Here is a 26,887-nt window from a genome sequence, read left to right as displayed (position 1 = left end):
AAACTTGCGGGTTAGACTATGATATGAAAAGGATATTATATCGGAAAAATATCTGACCAATAAATTGAAATTAGAAACGTGATAGCGAATCAGGTATTATTTATGAAAATTCATGGGTGGGTTTATTGGTCAAAACACTTGCCATTGTAAAGCAAATTACGTCGTTACCTTGCAATAAAGGAGGCTGCCGCTTCTCTCCGGAGAGTCGTAAGTCGAAAGCCAAACCATCTCTGAACATTGTTTTTTCTCGTTTTAACTCTCATCTCTCCCTCTCGCGCAAAGTCCTAAAATCCCGTAAAACAAGGCAGAAGCCCTAATTTTATAGTTTTGTCCATCTCTGCCTCTCCTCTTCAAGGCCCTAATCCTAACTTTGAAACTTTTATCGTAGATGTCTTCTACGTCGGGGCAGCCTCAGTTCCGGTACACGCAGACCCCGTCGAAGGTTCTGCACCTACGTAACCTTCCATGGGAGTGCACAGAAGAAGAGCTTGTTGAACTCTGTAAGCCCTTCGGCAAGATTGTCAACACCAAATGCAACGTCGGCGCCAATCGGAATCAAGCCTTTGTTGAATTCGTAAGTACTTCTTTTCTATCCTCAAGAGTCCAGATTGGCTTTTCTTCTTACCTCTTGTGCCGTCGATTTCGATGCGCATTGAGATCGTTTTTTGCTTTGGTCTATAGTCCATGAGTTTATTCGATCCGAATTGCCGTCCATCTGGTAGATTCTTCTAATAAAGTATAGAAATTTCTGAACATGGAAGGTTCTTATTCTTGGATCTTTGCTATGATGCGTTTGTATATACTATTTTCAGCCATGGAAATTGCTGAAATGTTGCCTTTGCTTCCATGGCTGCCCTTTACGACGTACAAATAGAATTAAGTCTAATGACTTCGCCAGAATAGGATTGGGTAATTTTCCAACTAAAATACGCAAGGCTGAAATAGATTAATGGTGGAAGCAAGGGTAGAGTGAACTATTGCCAGAAAATAAATGTTGTGAGAATAGGCTTAGCTTGTTAGCCCAGGCAACACAGAAATGCATTTTGGTAGGTTCTGTCCTTAATTGGAAGTTGCTAGTTCATATTTGGTGGTCCTTTACTTTTGAAGATAAGCTAGCTGTTTGGAAGATAAAATGTCGGATAATTAATAGCAAAACGTTAACCCTTACACGTATAAAATCAATAGCGAAGAGAAATAACGTTTCCAACTCTAGTAGGCTCGTGTTATCCTTTGGTTTGTTTGCCAGTTACCAGTTTCAAACCATTTTACTTATTTGCTGTAACCATGTAGAAATCCTTTGTGAAGTATAGACAACAACTTGGGGTGTTTAATTTTATTGCTTTGATTTGATGCTATTTGGATATTTTGTATTTCTGTTTTCTACCTCCTGACCGAATGTACAATCTGGAACTTGTCAAGACTTGAAAGCTTAAGTCCAGAAAGTTTAACATGGAACCTTCTGTCTTTCAGATAAAAAAAACCTTTTTATGTCTTATTAATGCAGGAGGGAGCAGGAATCCCTTTAATATGCCAAAATGTGTTTCTAGAAAAAAGTCAATCGGCTAAATGTATGGTTTGACAAGCGGTCCATGTTCAAGTATCTTGATTACATTGTTGTCAGTGAGTATTTCTTGAAATAATTTCTATGAAAGACATGCATTTTTGTACCCCTTGTTTCTTTCCTTTCTTTTTTCCATCTGTAATGAACTTGTTTTTCCCCAGTTTTCCTTCCTTTCGTTTTCTTTTTGTAAGGCTCAGTTTGGAAGGAGTACAAATACAAATATGTACAGTGCTAATACATATAAAATAATACAAAATACACAGATTTTCACTGTAAATATTGTATTTGTACTCCTTCCAGACTGAGCCTAAATCATTGGAAGACCAATACTTATGTTATTCTCTTCACTGATTAAGTAGTACTATCGTCTCCTCCAACTGCAGCTAATTTTTATTGTATAGTTTTATTGCTAAAAGAAAATATGTAAATAATTTCCTCAACTTTGGATGCACAATGCTATTGTGTCATGTAGAACATGCCTTGTGGTTTGGAATTTTGTTGCTTGTGTTGCTACATGTCTTGTGATTTTAACCTTGCTTGTCCTAAATTGTAATTTTTTTTCTTTTTCTTTTTTGTGTAGAGCTACACATGTTCATAATGTCATATTTTTAGTTTTCCTTTACCAATTTTAAAGCAAGTGTTTCTTTTCTTCACTTTATTATGCATTAGATGAGTTTATACCATGTGGTGACTTAACCCTTTAAGTGATTGAAATGCGTTATACTTTATATTATGTTTTCCCAATTTCATTTATGTTTCTCAAGTAGCAACTGTATTTTGAAACGAGTCTTCCTTTTGCAGGCAGACCTGAATCAGGCAATCTCAATGGTCTCCTATTATGCTTCTTCTTCTGAACCTGCACAAGTTCGTGGTAAGACTGTGTACATACAATATTCAAATCGACAAGAAATTGTCAACAACAAAAGCTCTGGTGATGTTGCTGGAAATGTCTTACTTGTGACCATTGAGGGTGTTGAAGCTGGTGATGTCAGCATAGATGTTATTCATTTGGTTAGTTCTCAATGCACTAGAAATCTTTGACATGTTATTGGGTCTCATTGATTTTACCAACTGTATGAAAGACTTTCTTTGCCTGGTTGATCCGAGTGTAGGAAAGGATGGAGTACTTAAAGATGCTTTTTAATAGATTATTTCTGTAAGGAAAAAATGGTTTTACACTTTACTTGATTTTGTGAATTCTAGTTGACATACTCTGCATGGATCAGCAGGTCCATGTTAACACGGAGAAATCCTCGTTGTCAGCGTACTGCATTGGGAGAAATATCACGTGTGTTTTGCTTATCTCTTTCTTTTGATCGTTCTATTCTATGCATTGTGCACGTAATATCATACTGATGGTATTTCTTCTAACTGCTCTTCATGTGTCATGCTTAATTCAAGTTATAGACATGCGGAGCCATAGATTAGTTTTCCATCTCCAAAAGCTTCCATTGTTTATTGTCAGAATCCAGTGAAAGATTGTTGGTGGTGATCTTATGTTGTTATATAATCTTCGATGCAGTAATTTTGCCACAACTTGTTCCCATGGACTGACTTTTTCTTTTTATTATTCTTATTTTGTTTGAAGATGGTATCCTGATTTAGTTATGTGCAGTTGTTTACTGAAGTTGGTTGTGTCACTTATGGTGATGATCACTCCCATTTCACTTCTGTCATTTAGACATTTAAAAAAATATATTAATGTCCATATAGTCCTTTTTAAAGTACATTGGAATGATTTTACTACAGGTGCCCTCCAGCACTTAATTGAGATCTTTTGATATTCCTATTAAAATCTATTGTATCACTGACTATAACTTTTGCTGACTTCTTTTGAATTTTGGTGTGTAAATGTCCAACTCTTCTGTATTTCAGGTTTTCTCTGCTTTTGGATTTGTGCACAAAATTGCTACATTTGAAAAGGCTGCAGGGTTTCAGGTCATGTTGTCTCCAGTTGCAGTATAATCATTATTGATAATATGGGATAACTTGTCCGTGTCCTACTTCTCATGCATATATCTTTAACTTGACAAAATGTTTTTACATATTTTTTCAGGCATTGATCCAATTTAGTGATGCTGAAACTGCATCTTCAGCTCGGAATGCATTGGATGGAAGAAGTATACCAAGGCATGTCTTTATAGATATAATTATGTAACTTCAATTGTTTGCAATGAATCGATAAATGTGTCTTTGCTCTGACACATGTGACTGATTTTTGACTTTTAGGTATTTGCTTCCAGAACATGTTGGATCATGCCACTTGCGTATCTCATTTTCTGCCCACACTGATCTGAATATCAAGTTTCAATCTCATCGTAGCAGGTACTATGATGCTTATGTGGCAAGGAAGTTACTTTGTAATGATTAGTACTATAAGCCTCTTACATGTTTTTTGAATTTCTGATACATCTAGACATGCATTGTTGATTTTGGCTGTTGAGGTATTGCTAATTGATGTGTCTGCTTTGTTATCTAGGGTTAGTGAAGCCTGCTGGCCAGAATACAGATGTTTCTGTTATGCTCACTTAGTAATTTCCTTCATCTCATAATGATAATTTTAAGCATCATCTATGGAGCTGCTTTAATTAATTATCACTACTGTTGTTATTATTTTTTTAGTAATGTGTTGAGTACAGTCTGTAGAAATAGTTAGTAAGCCACGAGTGTGGGGTTCCATACCCACACTCAGGCTCTAGTGTGTGTGGTTCCATACCCGCACCTAGTTATTTTAATTCCTTTTAAGTTGGGCCGGCGGGCCTTGTCCATGTTATGTTTTGTTTTATTAGGACTGGGATTTTATGTTTTATCTCCTATTCTTGTAAGGAACCAAAACTATATATAATGAAGTGTATGGGGTGGCAGAATTCATCAACCAAACCCTTTTCTTCTCCTCTCTTCTCCTCACTCTCTCTTTTCCCTTCTCTTCAAATCTAGTTCTTTTCTTCCTTTTTCCTTTTAACACAGAAGTCCACTAGCTTTCTTCAAGTTGGTATAACAGCTATTGGGAGAAAAACTAGGATTCTCATGTCAGCCTGATCTGGTTGGCCTCATGAAAATCCATTAGATCAAGATCTCTACAGCAGCAGCCGTCTGGTTCTTGGAGATTACTGGAGTACTGAAGACTGCCCAAGAAAGTGAAAAGATTCTTGGAGAATGATCTGGTGACCAGGAAGAATCAGAGATCAGTTTCGATCAAAATAGGGTTTCAAACCAAGAGGACGATCAGAATTCTGAGAAAGAATTCAGATTCGATCAAGGTTTAAGGTTTCAAACCAAAGAAGTCGATCAAAGTTATTGTTGCTGAGAAAGGTGCAACCTTTAAGGTAACTTGATAGAAGTTATCGAGATTTCTTTTATGATCAGCTTTCTTTTCTGAAAAAGGTGCAACCTTTAAAGGTTATTCGATCTTAGATAACTTTCTTTTAGCAGCAACATAATAAATCTGAGATCACCTTGCTCCTTTTAAAATCAAGACTTGTTCCCTGCTGAAATCAGTTTCTGGCTGTTGTTCTCTGATGTTTTGATTAAAGTTAAAGTTCTGTTTCTTCTTCTTTTTTTTTTTTTTGCTGAAATCAGTTTCTAGACTGTTATTCTCTGGTATTCTTGATTAAAGTTACAGTTTTGAGAAGGAACTGTTGACTGAAATTAAGTTCTGGTTTTCATTCTTTGCCGAGATCAGTTTCTAGATTGTTGGTATTTCAGTAGAAAACTTTTTTTCTTCTTGGAGTATTGTGATCTACTTGGTATGGAAAAGGATGGAAGTGAGGTGAAAACTAAAGGGGAAGTTTTTGGGACTGGTAATATGACAAAATTCGTTCCGGATTTCCACTTTTAGGTTTGATGGAACAAATTACTTGGAATGGGCCCAATCGGCAATGACGGCCATTGGGGGTAGAGGGAAATTACGGTATGTAACCAGAGACACAAAAGAACCAACCAAGGAGGATATATCTCATCCAAGATGTGGGATCAAGAGAACTGCTTGGTGATGACCTGGCTATGCAACTCTATACAACCCCACATCAGCCAAAACTATCTCTGGGCAAAAACAACCAGGGAAATTTGGAATAGCATGAAGGAGACCTATTCCCAAGTCCCAACCCCTCAATGTTGCTAGAGCTTATGAGCTAAAATGTGAGGAGAAATACCTCAAGCAAGTGAGAAGCCTGTCTCGGTATATTTTGTTACTCTAAAATCCCTTCGGCACAAAATTGATCACTTGGAAACTATTGAATGGGATAGCCAGAAGGATGCAACAACATATAGAAAATTGATTGAAACAAATAGGGTTTTTGAGTTCTTAGCTGGTCTAAGCTCAGATTTTGATATTACAAGACAACGATTTCTCACTAGGGAGAGTGTGATTCTATCTCAGGCCTACTCATTAATCCACAATGACAATGACTTCTCACTTGTAGTCTATGTAGATGACATTGTGATAACAGGGAGTGACATTAGTGAAATTGAAACTCTTAAACAACACCTTCATAAGGAATTTGAAGTGAAAAACCTAGGGGAATTGCACTATTTTCTAGGAATTGAGATAACTCGATCTAAGCATGGCATTTTTATCTCTCAATGGAAGTATGCTCTGAACTTATTGGAAGAAATTGGAAAGTTAGGAGTGAAATCTACCGACACACCTATTGAGCTTAATCATAAAATAAGTGTAGAAAATGGAGAACTTCTTGAGGACAGGGCTATGTACCAAAGGATGGTTGGGAAGCTTCTTTATCTCTGCCCAACTCGGCTAGATGTTTTTTTGTGCTGTCAGTGTTGTCAGTCAATACATGCATTCTCTTAGAACCACCCACCTCCTTGCAGTAGAAATGATTCTTGCCTACTTGAAGAGATGTCCAGGGAGAGGTATACTCTTCAAGAATAATGGTTACATGAAAATAGAAGTGCATACAGATGCAGAATGGGCTGAATGTGTTGATGACAGGATGTCCACCACTGGATATTGTGCATTTGTGGGGGAAAATCTTGATTCCTGGAGAGGCAAGAAATAGAATGTTGTTGCTCGCTCCAATGCAAAAGCAGGATATAGATCCATGGCCAATGGTGTTGCAGAAGTGTTATGATTGAGATCCTTGCTTGATAAGTTGGAAATTGATTATGAGAAGCCTTTGATGTTGTATTGCGATAATCAAGTTGCAATTAATATTGCCTACGACCCAATACAACATGATAGGACTAAGCATATCGAGGTTGATAGACATTTTATCTGAAGCAAGTTGCATCTCAAGAAATATGCCTTCCTTACATTTGCCTCAGACATGCAGTTAGCTGATCTCTTTACCAAAGCAGTCAAAAAAATCAAATTAGATACAGATTTACACAAGTTGGGCATGACAAATATCTACTCCCAACTTGAGGGGGAGTGTAGAAATAGTTAGTAAGCCACGAGTGTGGGGTTCCATACCCACACCGAGGCTCTAGTGTGTGTGGTTCCATACCCAAACCTAGTTATTTTAATTCCTTTTAAGTTGGGCCGACTAGCCTTATTCATGTTATGTTTTGTTTTATTAGGACTAGGATTTTATGTTTTATCTCCTATTCTTGTGAGGAACCAAAACTATATACAATGAAGTGCATGGGGCGGCAGAATTCATCAATCGAACCCCTTTCTTCTCCTCTCTCTCTCTCTCTCTCTTCCCTTCTCTTCAAATCTAGTTCTTTTCTTCCTTTTTCCTTTCAAGACAGAAATCCACTAGCTTTATTCAAGTCAGTCAAAGCACTTCTTAACTTAAAAAGACAAAACTGCAAAACCTAATTGCTTTTTAATTTCTTTATTTGGATGTCAACAAAGAACTTCCTAACATTATCGCTCCCTCTATGTTCTTTCTTTTGGTCTTCTTGGTTCATGCCTACTATAATTTCATTCAAATGCAATCTTAAATTCATGTAGCCAATAGGGTTCACCAGCAAGGGAAAGAAATAAATGATTTGTTTATTGATGTTGGAGGAAGACAGGGGTGGTCGATGCTAACTATGGCATAAGAAGAGGTTACATTAAAGGAAAGGAAGCCAATGAAATTAGAGGAAACAACAAATTTGGGAGCAAAAGAACAGAAGATGGGGCTTGGACTCTAAGTTAGAAGATGTAGAGGTGAGTAACAAAAAGTCAATTATTCTTGCTTTGTAGTCCTGCTTGAAAATAATGTGGGAAGGAAAGAGAATAGATTGGGGAAAAAGGAAGGTAGTGAAGGCAAGAACTGAAGTAAAGGGTTGGAAGAAAATACTGGAAGAAATTATAGAGAAGACTTGCTCAAAGGAGAAGGTGATCCTTATTCCTTTCGATGAATGGAAGGCAATCATAGACATGGGGGAAATCCAAATGGAAATGACGACTTTGGAAACGCCTCTTGGTTTAGTTTTCATGGAGAACTGGTCAATTGCTTGTAATGAGAAGCTCCTCCTAGAAAGGACTACGATTATTAGGCTATTTGGGTTGCCATTTAACATTTGGCAGGAACACATTTTTCACAAAATTGTAGAAGTATGTGTTGGAGCCTTGGAAGTTTATTGTTTGCAAGAACTTCGAGTGGCCAAGATCAAGGTGGTTGGAGTGAAATAAAAAAGTCCCCCGAGCATTGGAAATCTTTACTTAAGATTGCTAGAGAAACTATATATGTGGTGTTGGAGATTGAAGTGAAACTTTAGCCTCCAGAGATGAAGGAAGAAGAAGAAGAAGCTAATGTGTGTGAATTGAAGACGTGGAAGGAATTGGGTGGATTGCCAAAAAGGTCAAATTAAGAAATTTTAGAAGTTGGAGGGTTGGAAGTTGGCTGGAAAATGTAAAATGGGCTTCTTTCCATTAAAGGTTAATTATTCAAATCTTTTTTGAATTTAATTTGATGGCCTAGAAGTTAATTTAAGTGCAAGTGTTAAAATCAAGGGTTTCTTGCAGATAAGGGCAACTTTTCGCCTTGAATATCAATAAAAAGTAATATTTTTATAAATTAATAAAAATAAGATAACTTTTTTTGCAAAAATATCAAGAAAGGGCAGTACACTGTTCATCATCTTCCTCTGCCTCTATTCAAGCGAAAAATATCAAGAAATGTATGCGATGGTTCCACTCTACTTTGCTATGTTGGTGGTGTATGGTTCATTGAAGTTGAAGATATTTATGTCGGAGCAATGCTCCAACATTAATCGTTTTGTTGCTATGTTTTCTATTCCGGTGCTGTCATTCTTCATATCTCAGAACAACCCATACCAAATGGACACCAAGTTCATATTGGTTGATACTGTTTCTAAGATCTTGGTGCTTGTTTTGCTTTCCCTTTGGGCCATGATCTTCCATCGAGTCGGTTGGCATTACGGTGACTTCAGAGTGCTAGATTGCATAAGACTCCCTAGTGAGACTGACATGTGCTTGCAACATGCTCGAACCTGAACCATATTGGTTGCAACTGACGACAACGGTCGCATTCAGTAAACACTCCAGCCCCACCTTGCGAGTTCAACCACAACAACACTGATATAGCTTTCTTAGTGATTTAAAAGACGTGCCTGAGGCCCACCTAGGCACACAGGCAAGACGCATTTTGGGGTATGCACCTTGCCCAGGTCCTAGGCGCACCTCGAGGGACGTGCTACAGAGGCAACTCATAGAACCAAGAATGCAATATGTTTTACATCACATTAACTACTTGAAGCAATGCAATTAAGGAAAAAAAGAGATTGTGGGTTTTACATGCTTGAAAATGCTTTATATGTTTGCTTTATTTTTAAATTTTCATTTGAATAACTTTACATGTTATGTTTATGTATTTTAATTTTAGATAATAGGTTTTTTAAATCATTTATTTTAAAATTTAAGTTTATATTTTTATAACATTATGTTTAATATTTTTATTTTTTTTGCATTTTTTGGCATTTTTTTTGGAATTTTGTGCCTTTCTTAAAAAGGCACACACCTCGCCTTGTGCCTCAGGCGCAACTTGGCCCTTGCACTTTTTTTGCACCTTGTGCTTTTAAAACACTAAGCTTTTTGCAATGCCGATTTGGCATTCGGCTACCACTCGACATCCAACCCCCAGTTATCTGGGTATGCAGCATTCGACGCGTACTCCCTCCAACCAATGCCATGCGCATCGGTGACAACATCAAATACACCGACGTGGATCAGATCTCCGACAGTTGGGAGAGTTTTCCAGTAGACGTCACTGGCAATCTCCGGCATGAAGATTGTGTGGGAGTCACTAGGGAAGGGTCAATCTGGGGGTGACAACATCAAATACTCTGTTGTATGGCTCGCTGTCTTAGCTTTCATCGTTGTGTTTTTGTCAAGAGAGAGAATAAGTTAAAGAAAGAGAATATAAACAATACAGGCCATGAACCTACTATTCTTTCCAGATTTATATATTTTTTAGCTTTTTAGATTTGTATTCGCATGAAGGCAGAGGAAGACGATGAACAATATTACTGCCCTTTCTTGATATTTTTTCAAAAAAAGTTATCCTATTTTAGTTATTTTATAAAAATATTACCTTTTATTGATATTCAGGGCAAAAAGTTGCCTTTATCTGCTAACAAATCCCAACAGTCCATGTGGAGACTAAGGTTGAGAAAATTCTAGAAACTGCTAATCAAATGAATCGATCTAGCCTGTCTTATGGCCTCGATTGGGTAACTCTTTGGAAGTTGGGTCATGTGTCATTTTAATGAAACATGTGACAAGTACTAGTCTTAGCCTCTTGCGGTTTCTCCCTTTTGTAGAAGTGGTCTCCCTTCCTCCTTGGTGATAGTTGGATCGAAGACCCCATGTAACGCTTTTATTGGGAAGACCTGGGGGTGAATAACTCAACGACTCTAGAAAAGCCTAACCCTTGTTACAATAGAGCACTACATGAGGAGTTAGAGGGTGAGACTAACTAGGAGGACCTCAAGGATATTGAAGGTGAAGAAGTTGACCAGCCCTCAAGTGTATGAAGCATTAGTTCAACGTAGGGATATAAAATTACAGACTTGGATTTTTTTGGAACTAAACTACTAATTCTTTTTTATGAATATGGAACTGAACTATTAATTGGAGAAGATTTTGGTATTGAGGTCCTAGAATTGAAGTGGGAGTGGGATCTTCTATCGCAGATTGCGGGGTTCTATAGAGGAACCCTAAAGAGGACACATGTACAACTCAAGCACAAAAATAGTGTGTTAGTAAATATGATTTGGGTCTCCAAAACAAGGCGAACTTGGTTTCACCTAAGGAACAAAATCGTTCTGCTATATAGGTGTTTGCTAAAAAGGAACTCCACCGTTCACAAGATGCTTCTAGGCGGGGAGGTTTTTGCTAGGATAAGGGAATCTCTTGTCCCCTTCTTTCTTCCCCCTGTCCCTCTCCCACTGTCTCTTCTCTTGCTTCTATCACTTGTTTTCATTGTACTAATCCTTCCCCTTTGGCCTTTGTAGATCCTATCTTGGAAACCTCACCTAGTGTGAATATTTACCCTAGTGCCACAAAAAAGGAAGGGGGAGGTGGGGGTTTGGAGGTAGAGGAGAAGGAAATTTTGAATTTAGTCTTAGGAAACTTAGCCACCCTAGTTGAGTGGGAATAGAAGTTTGAGAAGAGATTGAGAAGCAGTCATGTGGGGGATCAGCACAGACCTGTGAGAGAGTAGAAGGGAGATTGAGTTAGCAAATGAAAAAGAATGTAAAATTAGGTTTTCACCAAAAAAGGAAGGGTATAAACCAAAAAGCTTTGGAAAAGAACAAACTAAGCTGAAATCTTAGGAAGGATATTAATGGAATTGAAAAAAGATGGAGGAAAATGGGTGATGTGGAGAAGTTAGCATGTGGAGTTTCCTATGACAAGGTTGAGAACCACAAGAGGGAGAAAAACAGAAGGGGTTTAGTAGTTGGGGTAAGAAGGGGTTTGGGTTTTCCAAATTTTTTGTAATAAAGATTCTTTGTTGGAATGTAAGGGGTTTAGGGAGTGTAAAAAAGAGGAGAATTGTCAGAAATGTTTTAAGAAAAGAGAAACCAGATGTTGTAATGATGCAAGAAACAAAAGCTCTCTAAACTGGGAAAAAGGTGGATAAGAAACGTTTGGAGTAGTAGGGGGTTGAGTTGGTCTTTTGCCCCTACCTGGGGTGCTTTTGGGGGTATTTTTACAATTTGGAAGAATGAGGTGGTGGAGTGTCAGGAAGAGGTGATTGGACTATTTTCAGTGTCAATAAAAGCTAAAAGAATGAGTGGTGGAAGAGAGTGGGTTTTAGCAAATGTGTATGACCCTAATGCCATAAGATACACAAGTGATACTAATAACCCAAGCCATAGTTGTTAAGGCGACGCCTAGGCCACAAGGCACCCTTGGAGGCTTGTCTCGCCTAATCGCCACACAGTTTTGCCTAATCGCCACACAGTTTTGTACTTTCTATTATTATTTTTTGATCAATAACTGTGAAATGTGTTAATTAAGATTAAGAAAATTACAAAGTAAGGGGGCTAAACAATCTTAGCTCCCTAGAACAATCATTTGAGCACCAAATACAATTACAATACTGCCCAAAATAAAGAGTTTTTGTTCACCCCTTACCTAGCTAGATCATCTGCCAGCGAGTTTGCACTTCTCTTTACCCATTTGTACCGAATATCAACATCCTTAGTCAGCCACTTAAATTTTCTCCTTTCATAGCTATAATTCCATATCCTAGAGTTATCCTCTTTTATCTAGTTCACCACAACTTCAGAGTCTCCTTCTATGGTCAGCTTACTAAATTGTATCTCCTTGACTCTTTGTACCCCTTCAAGAGCTGCAAGTATCTCAGCCCTCAAGGAATCTCCTTCCACAACTTCAGAGTCTCCTTCTATGGTCAGCTTACTAAATTGTATCTCCTTGACTCTTTGTACCCCTTCAAGAGCTGCAAGTATCTCAGCCCTCAAGGAATCTCCTTCCCCTATTGGTCCTGAAAACATAGCTAACATATTCCCATGTTCATCTCTTATTGCTCCCCCTATTCCGGATGGCCTTGGATTACCCATACTGCTGCCATCAAAATTCAGTTTAATAAAGCCATGAGGTGGAGGAATCTGTAGAGAAGATAGGCCAAACGTCCCATAGGCTGTTTATCCTTTTTTATCTTTTATGTTCTTTGCTGTAATGGGCCTTAATCTGGGCTTTATTCTTTCTTATGTTATGTCTTTTTAATTCTCTGCCCAACTAGGGGCTTCTCTATAAATTACTAAAGTTTAACCTAACGAAATAGAATTAAGGGAGTAAGAGAAGAGATTATGTTCGAAAATCTCTCTCTTTGAACCCAAGTTGCCGCCACCTTCTTCTTCTTCTTCTCTCCTTTGATTTCTACTACTTTTGATTTTTTGCAACTTTCTAAATAGTCCTTTCTTCTCAAAAGGCTTTTTTTTTTCTTGGTATCAGAGTAGGCTCGTTTTTCCCTTTTTTTTCACCTTTTTTTCCCATACACAGTGTGTATGGAGAACTAAATTGTATGAATAGTTAAATAAACCTATTTCAGCCAAGTTGTTGGTGGTTTTTGGAGAGAAGGGGACTGGTTTTGTCGTCCTCTTGACATATTCAAGTGTGTTTCCCAAAACCCTAATTTTCTGGAGAAATCTGATTGTGGGCCCCACAGGGATTTGACCTGGGCGTTCAGTGACTAAAGGCCTTCTCATTCTTCTTCTTGAAGATCGAATCAAGTGGATTGGTGTTCCATGAAGTCTACAAGGAGCGATTGAGTTTTCTCTGTTTCTCCCAACTTCCGGGTGTGACGCAGGTTATTGATACGACTGCATAGAGGTTGGCTCACAACACAGTTTTTGTTTTGTCTTCATTTGTTGTTATTCGAAGTTTTTTGAAGTCATTTTTGAAGTATTTAAGAAGATGAACTCCTTGGACTTTGAAAAGAAGCATGTTGCTGAATCCAGACAAGGTTCTTGTCCTGGAGTCTCTGTAGACTCTCTACTGGCTGTGACCACTGTCAAGCTGGATGGAACTAATTATCCGGCTTGGTCACAATCAGTAAAAATTCATATTTGTAGTAGAGGCAGATGGGGTTTTATCTCCGGGAGCAAAAAGGCTCATCCGGAAGATGATCCATCATATGAAAAGTGGATGCAAGAAAATTACACTGTTATTGGATGGATTGTGAACTCAATGCAACCACAGATTAGTCAGCACTATTTGTGGATGAATTTAGCAAAGGAAATTTGGGATAGTGTTGCTGAAACATAGTCCAAAAAATTAAATGTGGCCAGGGTTTACAAGTTGAGAAGTGATGTGAAGAATTTGAGACAGGGGGAGAAACCATTGGCTGTATACTTCTCAACATTGAAGTCTTTATGGCAAGAAATAGATTTGATAAAAGCTATAGCCTGGGACACCACTAAGGATGTTGAGACCTACAGAAAACTGGTTGAGAGAAACAGGGTGTTTGAGTTCTTGACAGGGCTCAATCCAGAGTACGACATTACAAAGCAAAATATTTTATCCAAGGATAGTGTTTCACTGTCTCAAGCATATGCCTTGGTAAGTAGTGAAGAAAGCAGAACACTTGTCCAGGTCCAAGGGGCTGGTCCAAATGATCACTTTGCTAATATGAGAGTGAAACCCAAGGGGGTTGCAGGGACTCTAAGTAGCTCCGGGAAGAAAGTTTATCTGTGAGTATTGTAAAAAGCCAAAACACACTAAAGACAAGTGCTGGAAATTTCATCTTGAGCTCCTACCACCTTGGTTTCAGAAGAAGTTTGATAATATAAAGGTAGGGAGTGCTAATGTTGCTGTTGGTCCAGATAGTGACGGATACCGAACTGAAGAGATGACGGCTAGTGAGCAGTTAGCAACTATGAAGGCAGAATATGAGAAGTTTGGGAGGATGATCAGTCACTTACAAGGTGTGACATCTTCTTCCAACCCTCTAGGAAATTCAACCTCTTCTGCATTTGCTCATTCAGGTATATGGGCTTCTGCCAATATTACAACCATTTTAGGTAATCGTAGGATCCCTTGGATTATTGATTCTGGTGCTTCTGATCATATAACCAACCTTTATACTTTGTTTGTTTCATATGCTGTTCTCACTGCTACCTACCTTATAAACCGTATGCCATCCAGGGTTTTAGGGTTCAAGTCTCCCTTCAGTCTTCTTCATCTGGACAATGATATTTTTTCTATTCCTCTTCGTGTCTTTGGCTGCACTTGTTATGTACATATCTCAAGTGTCCAGAGACATAAATTTGAACCAAAAGCCCACAAGTGTATCTTCTTTGGATATTCCCCTACACAAAAGGGTTATTGTTGTTTTGATCCGAAGATTGGCACTCGGTATGTCTCAATGGATGTCACCTTCGTTGAGCTTTCTTCCTTTTATGGTTCTTCTCTGGAGAGACATTGTCCAAAGGGGGAGGATTTGTCACATGTGTTTGCTCTTCCTCTTCCTGTCCCAATTGAGTCTTTTGCTGAGTCTCTTCCTCCAAATGTGTCAAGGGAGATTCAGTCATTTCACTCTGATTCCAGTGTTCCTATTCGTCCTTTACCTTCTCACCCTCTTTTTAATCCCAGGTTGTACCAACGGTAGGGAACCAGAAATGAGCAGATTGTTTCCCCTCCAACACATGAGCCTCATGCACTTCTAGTTACAGATGAGACTATAGGTACTGTTACAGGTAGTTTGGAGCCATCCTTCCCAGACCTTGATATCCCCATTGCTATTAGGAAAGGAAAAAGTGTAATGCACATTGCATTTCTAAACACCTTTCTTATAGCAACTATGAAGGCAGAATATGAGAAGTTTGGGAGGATGATCAGTCACTTACAAGGTGTGACCTCTTCTTCCAACCTTCTAGGAAATTCAACCATTGAAAGGTACAAGGCTAGGTTGGTTGCAAAAGGTTATACACAGACATATGGACTTGATTATCTAGAGACCTTTGCCCCTATTGCCAAGATGATGTCTGTGAGAGTTTTGCTATCTTTGGCTGCACACTTTGACCGGCCACTTTATCAACTGGATCTAAAGAATGCATTTCTGAATGGAGAGTTACATGAGGAGGTCTATATGTCTCTTTCTCTAGGGATGTATGAAACAGATATGAAAGGAAAGGTCTACAGGTTGAAGAAATCTCTTTAAGGACTCAAATAGTCCCTATAGATAATCAAGTGTAATGCACATTGCATTTCTAAACACCTTTCTTATAGCAACTATGAAGGCAGAATATGAGAAGTTTGGGAGGATGATCAGTCACTTACAAGGTGTGACCTCTTCTTCCAACCTTCTAGGAAATTCAACCATTGAAAGGTACAAGGCTAGGCTGGTTGCAAAAGGTTATACACAGACATATGGACTTGATTATCTAGAGACCTTTGCCCCTATTGCCAAGATGATGTCTGTGAGAGTTTTGCTATCTTTGGCTGCACACTTTGACCGGCCACTTTATCAACTGGATCTAAAGAATGCATTTCTGAATGGAGAGTTACATGAGGAGGTCTATATGTCTCTTTCTCTAGGGATGTATGAAACAGATATGAAAGGAAAGGTCTACAGGTTGAAGAAATCTCTTTAAGGACTCAAATAGTCCCTATAGCATGGTTTGAAAGGTTTAGGGCTGCCCTTGTTAGCTTTGGCTATGTACAGACAGTCTGATCATACCCTTATTGTGAAGAGAAGAGGAGGATCCTTGGCCGTCTAGCTGATTGTGTACATTGATGATATTGTTGTGACTGGTAATGATGTCTCGAGGATTAATGATCTCAAATCTTTCCTTCATACAGAATTTGAGATCAAAAATTTGGGGGAATTGAGATACTTTCTTGGCGTAGAAGTTGCTAGATCCAAGTATGGGGTCCTTATCTCTCAGAGAAAGTATGTTCTTGATTTGTTCTCTGAAATAGGGAAGATGGGTGCTAGACCAGTTGCTACTCCTATCAATATGAGCCATAAACTCTCTGCTTCAGATGGAATATTGTTAGAAGATAAGGGAGTCTTCTAGAGACTACTTGGAAAACTTCTTTATCTATGCATGACTCGGCCATGCATTGCATATGCTTTCAGTTGCATCAGTCGGTTCATGCATGCTCCTAGGGATACTCACATGGCAGCAACAGAGTGGATTCTGTGTTATTTGAAGGGCTCCCCTGGAAAGGGAATTCTATTTGTTAAGCATGGCCAAATGAAACTTGAAGCCTACACAGATGCTGACTGGGCCGGAAACATTGATGACAGAAGGTCTACCTCTGGGTACTGTAGCTTGGTGGTAGGTAATATTGTCCCTTGGAGAAGCAAGAAACAATCAGTTGTTGCTCGATCTTCAATCGAAGCAGAATACAGAGCCATGGCTCATGGAGTTTCTGAACTATTGTGGCTTAGATCCTTGATGGAGGAACTGGGTATTGAGCATGATAAATCAATGATGTTATACTGTGATAATCAAGCCGCCATCAACATTGCTCACAACCCAATGCAACATGACAGAACTAAGCATATTGAAGTTGATAGACACTTCATTTGAGAAAGAGTGGCTTTTGGAGAAGTGTGTCTATCTTTCATCACCGCTGAAGGTCAGTTAGCTGATTTCCTCACCAAGGGCATTCCTAAGGCTAAACTTCAGCATGATACTGGCAAGCTTGGCATGAGGGGGAGTGCAGAGAAGATTGGCCTTAATCTGGGCTTTATTCTTTCTTATGTTATGTCTTTTTAATTTTCTGCCCAACTAGGGGCTTCTCTGTAAATTACTAAAGTTTAACTTAATGAAATAGAATTGAGGGAGTAAGAGAAGAGATTATGTTCGGAAATCTCTCTCTCTAAACCCAAGTTGCCACCACCTTCTTCTTCTTCTTCTTCTTCTTCTATCCTCTTGAACTCTGATTTCTGCTACTTTCTTTTGAATTTTTGCAACTTTCTAAATAGTCTTTTCTTCTCAAAAGGCTGTTTTTCTTTTGAATCTAACAAGAATTTGATGCCTTCTTAGCTGAAGCTAATTCTGCAATTTCCTTCTAGTTTTTTAGCATCTCATCTATTGAGAATTCTGCAAACAATGCCAAAGTTTTCAGCCAATGTATTTCCCTAACATGGATTACCTCCAATATTACTTCCAAGCTTCTCTCCTTTTTTGAGAAGATCCATGAGTTTCTCTCTTCCCAAATAGTCAAACAAACTGCAACCCTCATACATCTCCACATAATCTTGGTCTTTTTTGTTGGCCAACTCGGCATGGAACTAAATAAACTTTGCACATTCGAAGGGGGGGGGTCCACTTGCACCCAAACAAAGAAGTACACCATTCCCAAATGACTTTAGTAAACCAATAGGAAATTAGTAAATGATATTTAGACTCACCATCAACTTTACAGAGAGCACACCAGTGAGACACAAACAACTGTTTTCTTTTTAGAAGTACATGATTCATTTTGTGTGCTTGTATTATTATTTTTTTATTATTTTCTTATTTGTTAGGTTTGATCAACACAAACATTGCTAAATGCTGTGTTGATCCCTCAAAGACTTAGAAACCTGAGCCGACAAGTCTAATCAACACATTTTCTTCTTCTTCTTCTTCTTCTTCTACCTTTTCTTTCATATCTTCCATACGTTCTACTTTTTCTTTTCTTCTTTTCCTATAACAAAAATAAGGGTTCATCCCCATTTCTTTTCAATTTTCTTATCTTCTTTTTCTTCTCATGAACTTGTTGATTTTCTATACTTCAACATGAACTTTGTACTTTTCTTTTGAAAATTATGAATAAATTATTAAGGAAATATGATTATGGTACCTAGGGAACTACCCTAGGATCTATGTTTTTTACATAAAAAAATCCATCTCCTAGGCAACAAGGTGCCCCCCTGTCGCCTAGCCTTGCCTTGGTGCCTTGAAAACTATAACCGAAACTAGACTATAACCATGAGTATGAGGAAGTTTAGTACCTTGGTTGACTCCTTAGAGCTAAATGTTCCCTCTTTATGTAAGCTTCCTTCACTTGTTTTAACTTCTTCGAAAATCAAGTATGCTCAAAATTGAACATGTTCCTTTTTCCATTGAGTGGGAAGAGTTATGGGGACACCTAGTGGTGAAAGCACTCCCTAGGGTCACCTTATAATCATTGTTCTTTTGTGTTTAAAAGAAAAAAAAAGTAAGGATTAGAATAAATAAGAGTTTGGGAGACTAGAAGAAAGAAAGGAGGGACTTGCTAAAAGGAGTAAGGAGCTTGACAAAAAGGAAACTCTCTATTGGTCATCTCTTGGTCATCTCTCTATTGCTAAAAGGTGGAGTCTAAAAGTGGATTTTGAGGAGATCTTAGGAAACGAAGAAATTTCTTGGTGATGGAGATCGTGATAGCATATTTTGGATAGGGATGGCACCGGGGAGGGTATTGTAAATTCTAGACCCTATCTGCCTCCCTAAACCTCCCAACTTGTACCTAGTGATTCAATACATGTTGAATCTCTAGCCCTACTTCAAGGTCTAAAGATGGTTGAGCAGATAGGAACAACAGACTTAGAAATTGAAGGAGACTCTCTATTGGTCATCTCTTGGGCCAAAAACATCACATCAGCACCTTGGAAGCTCAAGTTTTTTTTCGAAGAAATTGACACACTTGCAAGGAAGTTCAACACTCAGTTTGGTTGGGTTAGAAGGGATGCAAATGGGATGGCGGATACCCTAGCAAAACAAGGGGCAAATAGATATTCATTGTATTGGGCATAATTGTAATTGATTTCTAGAGATTGCAATTTCCTATGCAATCTTTAGCTATTGTATCTTAATCTCTCTGTTATTAATGAAAATTTTTTACTGATAAAAAAAAACTTGTACCTAGTGATTTAAAAGGCACACCTAGGCATGCACCTTTTGAAAATTTCATGCTTTTTTTGCTTGCTTTGCTCGCTCATCAAAGCTTCCAGAATCCCCTATTTGCTAATGTTCATTAACTGATCCTAATAAAATATCTTCCTAAAAAGCAATTAAAATTATAAAAACATTATTTTTTGTGTGAGAACTAAGAATTTAGAACCATAACATGGACTTGTTTGGGCTTGCCTTGAGGGGCATGGCATATAAGCGGCTCGTAGAATCAGGAATGCAATATGTTTTACATCACATTAGGTACTTGATGTAATGCAATTGAGGAAAAAAAGAGATTGTGGGTTTTACATGCTTGAAAATGATTTATATGTTTGATTTTATTTTAAAAAATTCATTTGTATACTCTTTACATGTTATGTTTATGTATTTTAATTTAGATAATAGGTTTTTTAAAACATTTATTTTAAAATTTAAGTTTAAATTTTTTATTAATAGTATGCTAAATATTTTTTTTTATATTTTTAGCAATTTTGAAGTTTTTTGAATTTTTAGCTTTTTTTTTTGTATTTTTGCACTTTGCTTAAAAAAGGCATGTGCTTTGCCTTGTGCCTAGTGCCTCAAGCGCTAATCGGCCCTTCCGTGTTTTTTGCGCTTTGCGCTTTTAAAACACTATACCCGCCCAAAACGTATAGCGTGTTGGATTTTGAGAATTCATACCCCCTTCCCCACACATGAAAATGCAAGTCCCTCCCCGCATACAAGGGTATGTCGGGTTGGGTTTGGAACCCACATCTAATTTCCTATTATTTCTTGTTATATATAAACATAAAATAAGTAGGATAACACAAACAAACAACAAAATTTCCAATTATTTGGTTAAAACATGTGAAAACCACATAAACCATCAATTATCCTTCACATAAAATTCAAAATATTATTAAATTCAACACCTAACACATAAAGTTTATATGCTTTCCAACAAAATGCGGGTTGGGTTTAGCCTAATACCATACCCTACTCATAGAATCCCAAAACCCATCCTCCCCCCAAAACTCGTTCTCCAAGTAAAAAACCTGCCCCACCAGGGCATGTACCCACTAGGTAGGGTAGAAATTGCCATCCCTACTTTTGGAGGGTGATGGTAACAGAAAATTCTCACTCAATGGCAAATGGAATAATAAAAAACATGATCTCTAACAGAAAATTCTCACTCAATGGCAAATTTTTTATGGCTTTCTATTAGGATTGATGGGGAATAATAAAAGCTGATTTGATGGAGGTCTTTGCTGAGTTCTATCATAAGGGGGAAAGTTCACTGGGGGGGGGGGCAAATGCTACATTCCTAGCCCTAGTGCATAAGAAGAAAGAAACCAAGACTCCAAGGGATTATAGACCTATAAGCCATGTGGGTAGCCTTTATACAATCATTGCTGAAATCTTGGTTGGAAGGTTTAAGATTGTTTTGCTTTTTGTAATCCCCCAAAATCAAGGAGCCTTTGTGGGATTTGGAGAAAGACCAGGGAGGGGAAGGTCTAATTTGTAAGTTGGATTTGGAGAAAGCCTATGATATGGTGGATTGGACTTTCCTCTTGAGTTTGATGGAAAAAATTGGCATGGGAGAAAGTGGATCAAAGGCTGTATGAGCTTGGCACATCTCTCAATATTGAACGATGGAGTGGCTAAGGATTTTTTTCCCTTTCTTAAAGGGGTCTAAGTCAAGTAGACCCTATGCCCCCTTGTTCACCCTTATTCCTGAGGTATTGAGTAGGTTGATCATTAAGGCTGATGTTGAAAACTAGTTTTAGAGGTTGGAGGATTGGTAGAAATGAGGTTGTTGTAACTCACTTGCAATTTGCAAATGACATAATAATCTATTGTGAGGACTGTATAGAACTCAGATTAAGGAACTTGAAGTTGATCACTTCCAAAGGATATCAAGTCTAAAAGTCAATTGGGGAGAAAAGTTGTGTGGCTCCTAGAGTAACTTGCTATGCCTTTGGGAAGAAACCTGAGAGTAGATAGCTTTTGGAAACCAGTAGTGGAAAGATTTGCTAAAAAGTTAACCTTGCGGAAGAGAAGCTATATCTCTATGGGAAGAAGAATCACTTTGATCAAATCCACCCTAGCCAACTTTCCCACTTACTACCTGTCCACCGTTAGGATCTTGACAAAAATAGCTTAACAACTAGAAAAATTTATGGGGGACTTCTTGTGGGAGCCAAGAGATGAAAAGAAAGATCATTTGGTGAAATGCGAATTGAGTGTAAACCTAAGGAGCAAGGGGACTTCTTCTAGGAAAGTGGATTTGGAGATTTCCCTTAGAAGGAGATAGACTGTGGCACGAGGTTATTGGAAACATTCATGGAAAACTAGCACCTCATACTGCTTCAAACTCACCTTGGAAAGCAATCTTTGAGGTATTGCCTACCTTTCTTAACTTCATCCGCCTTCATGTTGGTTGTAATGAGTGTGAATCACTTATTATCCTACTCTTAAACTTGGAAAAGTTTTTTGTTTTTTGTTTGGACCATAGTCTCTAGGGTGGTAGGGTTTGGTACCCCTCACTTGATGGCCTATTCTCTTGTGCATCCTTCTTTAACCTTCTTGTCCGCTCAAAACCCGTGGGGGTGAATTTCTTGGTGAGAGAAATCTGGTGCAAACCAATCCCTCCTAAATTTGGGGCTCTTTGTTAGGAAATGTTCCTTGCAAAGATCAACACTTGTGACGTGCTATAGAAAGGAAGGCCAAGCAATTGTCTTTCTCCTTGTGTTTCCTTTGTAAGGTTAGTGGTGAGACCCTTTCTCATTTAGTAATCCCCTTCACTTTTGTGACTTGCATTTGGAAATATTTCTGTTCTCTCTTTGGTTACAGATGGGTTCCCCCAGGCCCCTAGGATGTGGTTTGTGTAACTCTAATTCTTGAGGCAACAGAAAAAAAGAGGAGATGTTTATGGAGGATAACAAGAACAGCCTCGGTATGGAGTATTTGGGAAGAAAGAAACCAAAGGATTTTCAATGAGAAGAGTAAGTCAAAGGAGGAAGTGATTGAAACCATAAAAGTTAGATCTGCACATTGGGAAAAAACAATGGAACTCTTCAGAGTTGTCTCTACAAATGACTTATTATGGAAATGGGCTGATGTTGTACATACAGATACACATAAAGAAGGATTGTGATCTTTCAATTTTACACATTAAACAAGGATTGCGATTTTTCTCCTTTTTTCATGTTTTTCTCTTTTATCTGGTTTTTGAACACATGACTAATCACTAGAGTCTGCCTCTCTCTCAACTTTTCAAGTTCTTGAAATTCCTACAACCTTTTCTCATCCTCTCCAAAACCATTTTTTTCTTAAAATTTCCCTCCTATTTATTCTCCTATTTTCTCTCATTCCAAAAATCTTTCCTATTATATTGGATTGTTTATTTTTCATTTTGTTTTTTTTTTTCTCAAGCCTATCCACCTTTAAAAATGCATAGCCTTTCCTGCCAGTCTGTTTGGAAAAACGAAGTGGGAATTTGAGTTGACGTGTGGACAACATTCTTGGTCGTCATGGTTCGGTGTTTGACCTTTCACATTCTATAATTGTCTGCTTTCACTTAAATGATCTTTTTGCTGCTGAGGTAAGTCATATCATTCCTACCTTCTTTTTATGAAGATATAACTAGGAACAATGAACTAGCAACAAAATGGGCCAAATGGGTATCTTTAGTGGCATTTATATATGGCCATTCATTTATGTGGTGCTTTTAATTTCTTCAATTTCCCCTAATTATTTGCGACTGCTTTTTGTTTGGTTGAACATGATGTTTATATGGAATTATGGCATGATGCTTGTATAATGTATAATACATGTCATGGAATGATTGGATCCTGTGTGCTTTATGTTGCAGGGATTACACAAATCCTTACCTTCCCGTGAATCCTTCTGCCATTGAAGGAACCATGCAAGTAGGTTTCTTATGTTCAGGCATCAATTGTATTTTGCTGTCATTAATGTGTACTAACAATTCTCTATATTCAGTCTACTATGGGTCCTGATGGGAAGAAAAAAGAACTAGAGAGTAATGTGCTTCTAGCTTCAATTGAGAATATGCAATATGCTGTCACAGTAGATGTTCTTCACACAGTAAGTATTTCCTTTCATGGTTTCTTTTTGCGGTTTCCTGTTTGCTTGTTCATCTACATCCTTAAAATGATATGAGCTGCACTCTTTGCAGGTATTTTCAGCATTTGGAACTGTCCAGAAAATTGCCATTTTTGAGAAGAATGGTGGAATGCAGGCACTAATCCAATACCCTGGTAGGATTATTTTTAAATTTATTGTAACTCATTTGTCTCTGTTTCGTGTCTTGTTTTTTTATTGTATTTGACTGCTGAGTGCTGCTGATGGTTGGAAATTGTATCTTCCCTTGGGTCCATCATGAATTTGGTTGTGATGTTCAAATTTTATTGGCTATTAGTGCAAATTGGGTTACATAAAGTAGTTGCAAAAGTGTTAGTTTATGATGTGGTGTATGCATATTTGTTTCACAGAGCACTAATTTTCTGTTGTTGTTACTTCATTCAATCTTGGATTCCTGTATGTGATATTTAAGATGCTTGGAATCAGACAATTCCATTATCTATCATGCCAAGTTCAATTGATTTATCACTTCACTACAACATCCATACTCATCTCTACTATAGGGGGTCTGGGATCCATTTTGATACAGGTGCAGCCTGAAGGAATTTCTAAAGAGTGATTATGCTTTCTTCATCAAAATTTGTTTAGTAACGTCTTTCTTTTATCCTTTCATTGTGCTTTGTTTTCGAGTTGCTAACTTCTCATGATCTGTACACTGTACAACTTTTTGAAAGATGATGTATATCCCTTTATGCTTTGATTGTGCCTCTCTCTATTCTCTGTCAGTCCTTCTTTTGATCTTTAGGCCAGGAAGGTTGTATGTATATCCTTTTCACTAAATCATTAAATCTCTCTGATAGCAATTGTTGATCAGAAGAAAAGGTGAAACTTGCCTCGTTGCTTTCTTTGTGTGGAATTTATTTTGTTGCCTTTATGAACTTTGGATTCATATTGTACTGTACTCCTGTCAAAAATGAAAAAGAAAAAATCCTGTGCGCTACTTTGTGGTATTTTTTTTCCCTGTCAGTCATTTTGTCTCATATTTTATTACTTTTATCCTGTCAGATGTGACAACTGCAGCTGTTGCCAAAGAAGCCCTCGAGGGACACTGCATCTATGATGGTGGCTATTGTAAGCTTCATCTGTCATACTCTCGTCATACTGATCTCAATGTAAAGGTATAGATAAGAGTTCGAAATTATTATGATGGTGCTTGGTTCTATTGCCGGTTATCTGAAAAAACGATGCCAGCTCAGTGCCATATAGGCATTTTCCCCAATGAAGCTTGAAATGTTGTTTTGTTAAACCGTTTATTAAAGAAATGTTGTCTTGGTTTGTGTGAGAGCCATCTGTTGGGGAAGCTTCTTTTTGGTGTTTTAGGGTGTCTTTCACTATTCAGCTTATGTGGTGACTAATGGCGTCTAATGGCACCTAACTGTTAAAAAACATCAAAAAAGTTATTCAACCTTTTTAGATGAATGCCGTGCAAAATGTTTTTTTTTTAAATAAATGGCAACGGAACCAAACAGCCCCTATATCTATGACCATAAGTAGGAGGGAAAGGTTTTACGGCTTTAGAGAAAAACAGTGGGTCCATTATTGTTCGGAAAAACCAAAAAGAGTTGATCGAGCAATGTATGCTTCTTGACGCTTGTTATTAACATTTGCCCGTACTCTTTTTTATGCATGTTTTCTGGAGTTTGATAAGACTGTTTATATGTATATATCCTTGTAGGCTCACAATGATAGGAGCAGGGATTACACAATCCCTGAATCTGGTATACTCCCGTTGCAACAGGCTGCTGCTGTGTCTAGTGCAGGTGGTTGGCAAACTCCTCAGGCTACATCAGTTTATCCCGGCAACATGCCCGCACAGCTTCCTGATGGACAGGTAGGAGGATCCTGGGATCCAAGCATGCAGGCCGCAGGGAGGCCAACATTTGTCTCAGTTCCAACGACATTTCCAGGTCAAACATATCCACCACCCGCTGTTCCTACGTATTCTATGGCAGGAGCTGTTCCAGGAACAATGCCAGTTCAGCATGTAGATCAATCTCCTGCTGGAATGGCCACTCACAGATCACCACAATATGGTCTCCAACTAAGTGTGCGTCCCGCAGGCCAGCCTCCATTTTATGGCCAGTGAGTTATTCCGTTTCTAGAATTATTTTGTGACCTATATAGCGTTTTGGGAATGCCACAAAATGGTTTTGTACCTTAATTGGGTTTGGTCCTTGGTTCTCTGTTGGTGCTGGGGGTCTGGGGCTTGGTCCTTGCGAGGCAAAAAATGTCAAGTGTATTGCCTATTACATCGCAACTTGCAATGTGGTTGCTTAAGGAAATTTACCATTTTTGGTGCACCGTCATGTCGGTAGGGATCCTTGAAATATTCAGTGTTACGGTTGTATTTGCTATTAAATATTTACTTGTTCCATGAGAATTAGATTATTTTTTTGTTTTATCTATGTAATTATCATGGTTTTCAAAACCGGATCAGGCTGGATGGTTGGATCGGAAAACCGGGAATCGTTCACTTGACTGGTTCTGTTTTTCCCCAAAATCGTCAGCAAACCGCTGAACAGGCTGGTTAACCATTTGAACAGTTTTTTTCAATTTTTTTATTTTTTTATTGTCAGAATGGGCTGACCATTTGGGTTGAAGGGTTGGATTGATCGGGTTGAACGGTCAGACCATTTGACCAGGTAACCGGACTCCTGACTGGTTCGGTTGCCAGGTTGGTTTTAAAAATAGCCGAGACTATTATTAACTCAAAAAATAGAATTGTTGCAATCTTGGCCGTAAATTCGTTATTTGTGTCAACTTTTGCAACTTGTACTGGCAGGAAATTAAGTTATGTTGCTATACCGTAGAAGATAAATATAAATATTATAAATACTTGCAAAAAAAAGATATTTAAAATCAATGTTACTCTATCAAGATGTTGTAATGGTAATTTCAGCCCCTTTGATTTTAACCACTAATCGGTAGTGTGATTTTTATATATGGTAAGAGTAATTACGAAATAAGAGAGAGATTGCAGTTGCAGGGGTAGAAAGTTGACGAATGGGCGACAAAGGTAATATATCATTCCCGTGATACTTTCGTATGGAAGAGCTTCCTAAAATCAATTTTTTTTTTTAATTTGTGTGGAAAGTTTCCTGCTCTGATGATATTATCATGGTCACGGGAATATCACCATCATATTAATGGAAGTATTTGTTGAATTTTTTGTATTGAAGCCGGATTGCTATATTTTCATTTGTTTATGGTTTTTATTCTCCTGATTACTTTAGTTCTAGAATATTTTTGATAATGCATTAATGCCCCCCCTTCCACTAATATTATTACTTAAAAAACTTTGGTCGACGTCTCAACAATCAAAAGTTTCTATAATCTATTCATCCATTTCTTTTTTTTTTTTTGTTTATTGAT

At 38.0% G+C, this 26,887-nt stretch overlaps 1 protein-coding gene across 3 annotated transcripts; it reads left to right on the top strand.

The window, feature by feature from the left end:
• Positions 1-27: 27 nt before the first annotated feature.
• LOC148863176 (polypyrimidine tract-binding protein homolog 1-like) lies at positions 28-25,943 on the top strand. 3 transcript variants are annotated; one of them, XM_088981319.1, is made up of 12 exons: positions 72-574; positions 2,363-2,572; positions 2,788-2,849; positions 3,177-3,207; positions 3,437-3,499; positions 3,618-3,691; positions 3,791-3,886; positions 23,223-23,280; positions 23,354-23,458; positions 23,550-23,631; positions 24,521-24,633; positions 25,191-25,943. In XM_088981319.1, the coding sequence occupies exons 1-12, from the start codon at positions 389-391 to the stop codon at positions 25,599-25,601; spliced, it is 1,491 nt and encodes a 496-aa protein (XP_088837445.1). In that variant the 5' UTR covers positions 72-388; the 3' UTR covers positions 25,602-25,943. The 3 variants fall into 3 exon arrangements, with proteins under 3 accessions (XP_088837444.1, XP_088837445.1, XP_088837443.1); XM_088981318.1 differs by lacking the exons at positions 2,788-2,849; positions 3,177-3,207 and having other exon boundaries at positions 28-207; positions 389-574; XM_088981317.1 differs by lacking the exons at positions 2,788-2,849; positions 3,177-3,207.
• Positions 25,944-26,887: the final 944 nt, after the last annotated feature.

Source organism: Nelumbo lutea, chromosome 3 (genome assembly GCF_056320005.1).
Source record: "Nelumbo lutea isolate HS-2025 chromosome 3, American lotus-T2T, whole genome shotgun sequence".
NCBI lineage: Eukaryota > Viridiplantae > Streptophyta > Magnoliopsida > Proteales > Nelumbonaceae > Nelumbo > Nelumbo lutea.
This window is presented reverse-complemented; position numbering and strand designations above follow the sequence as displayed.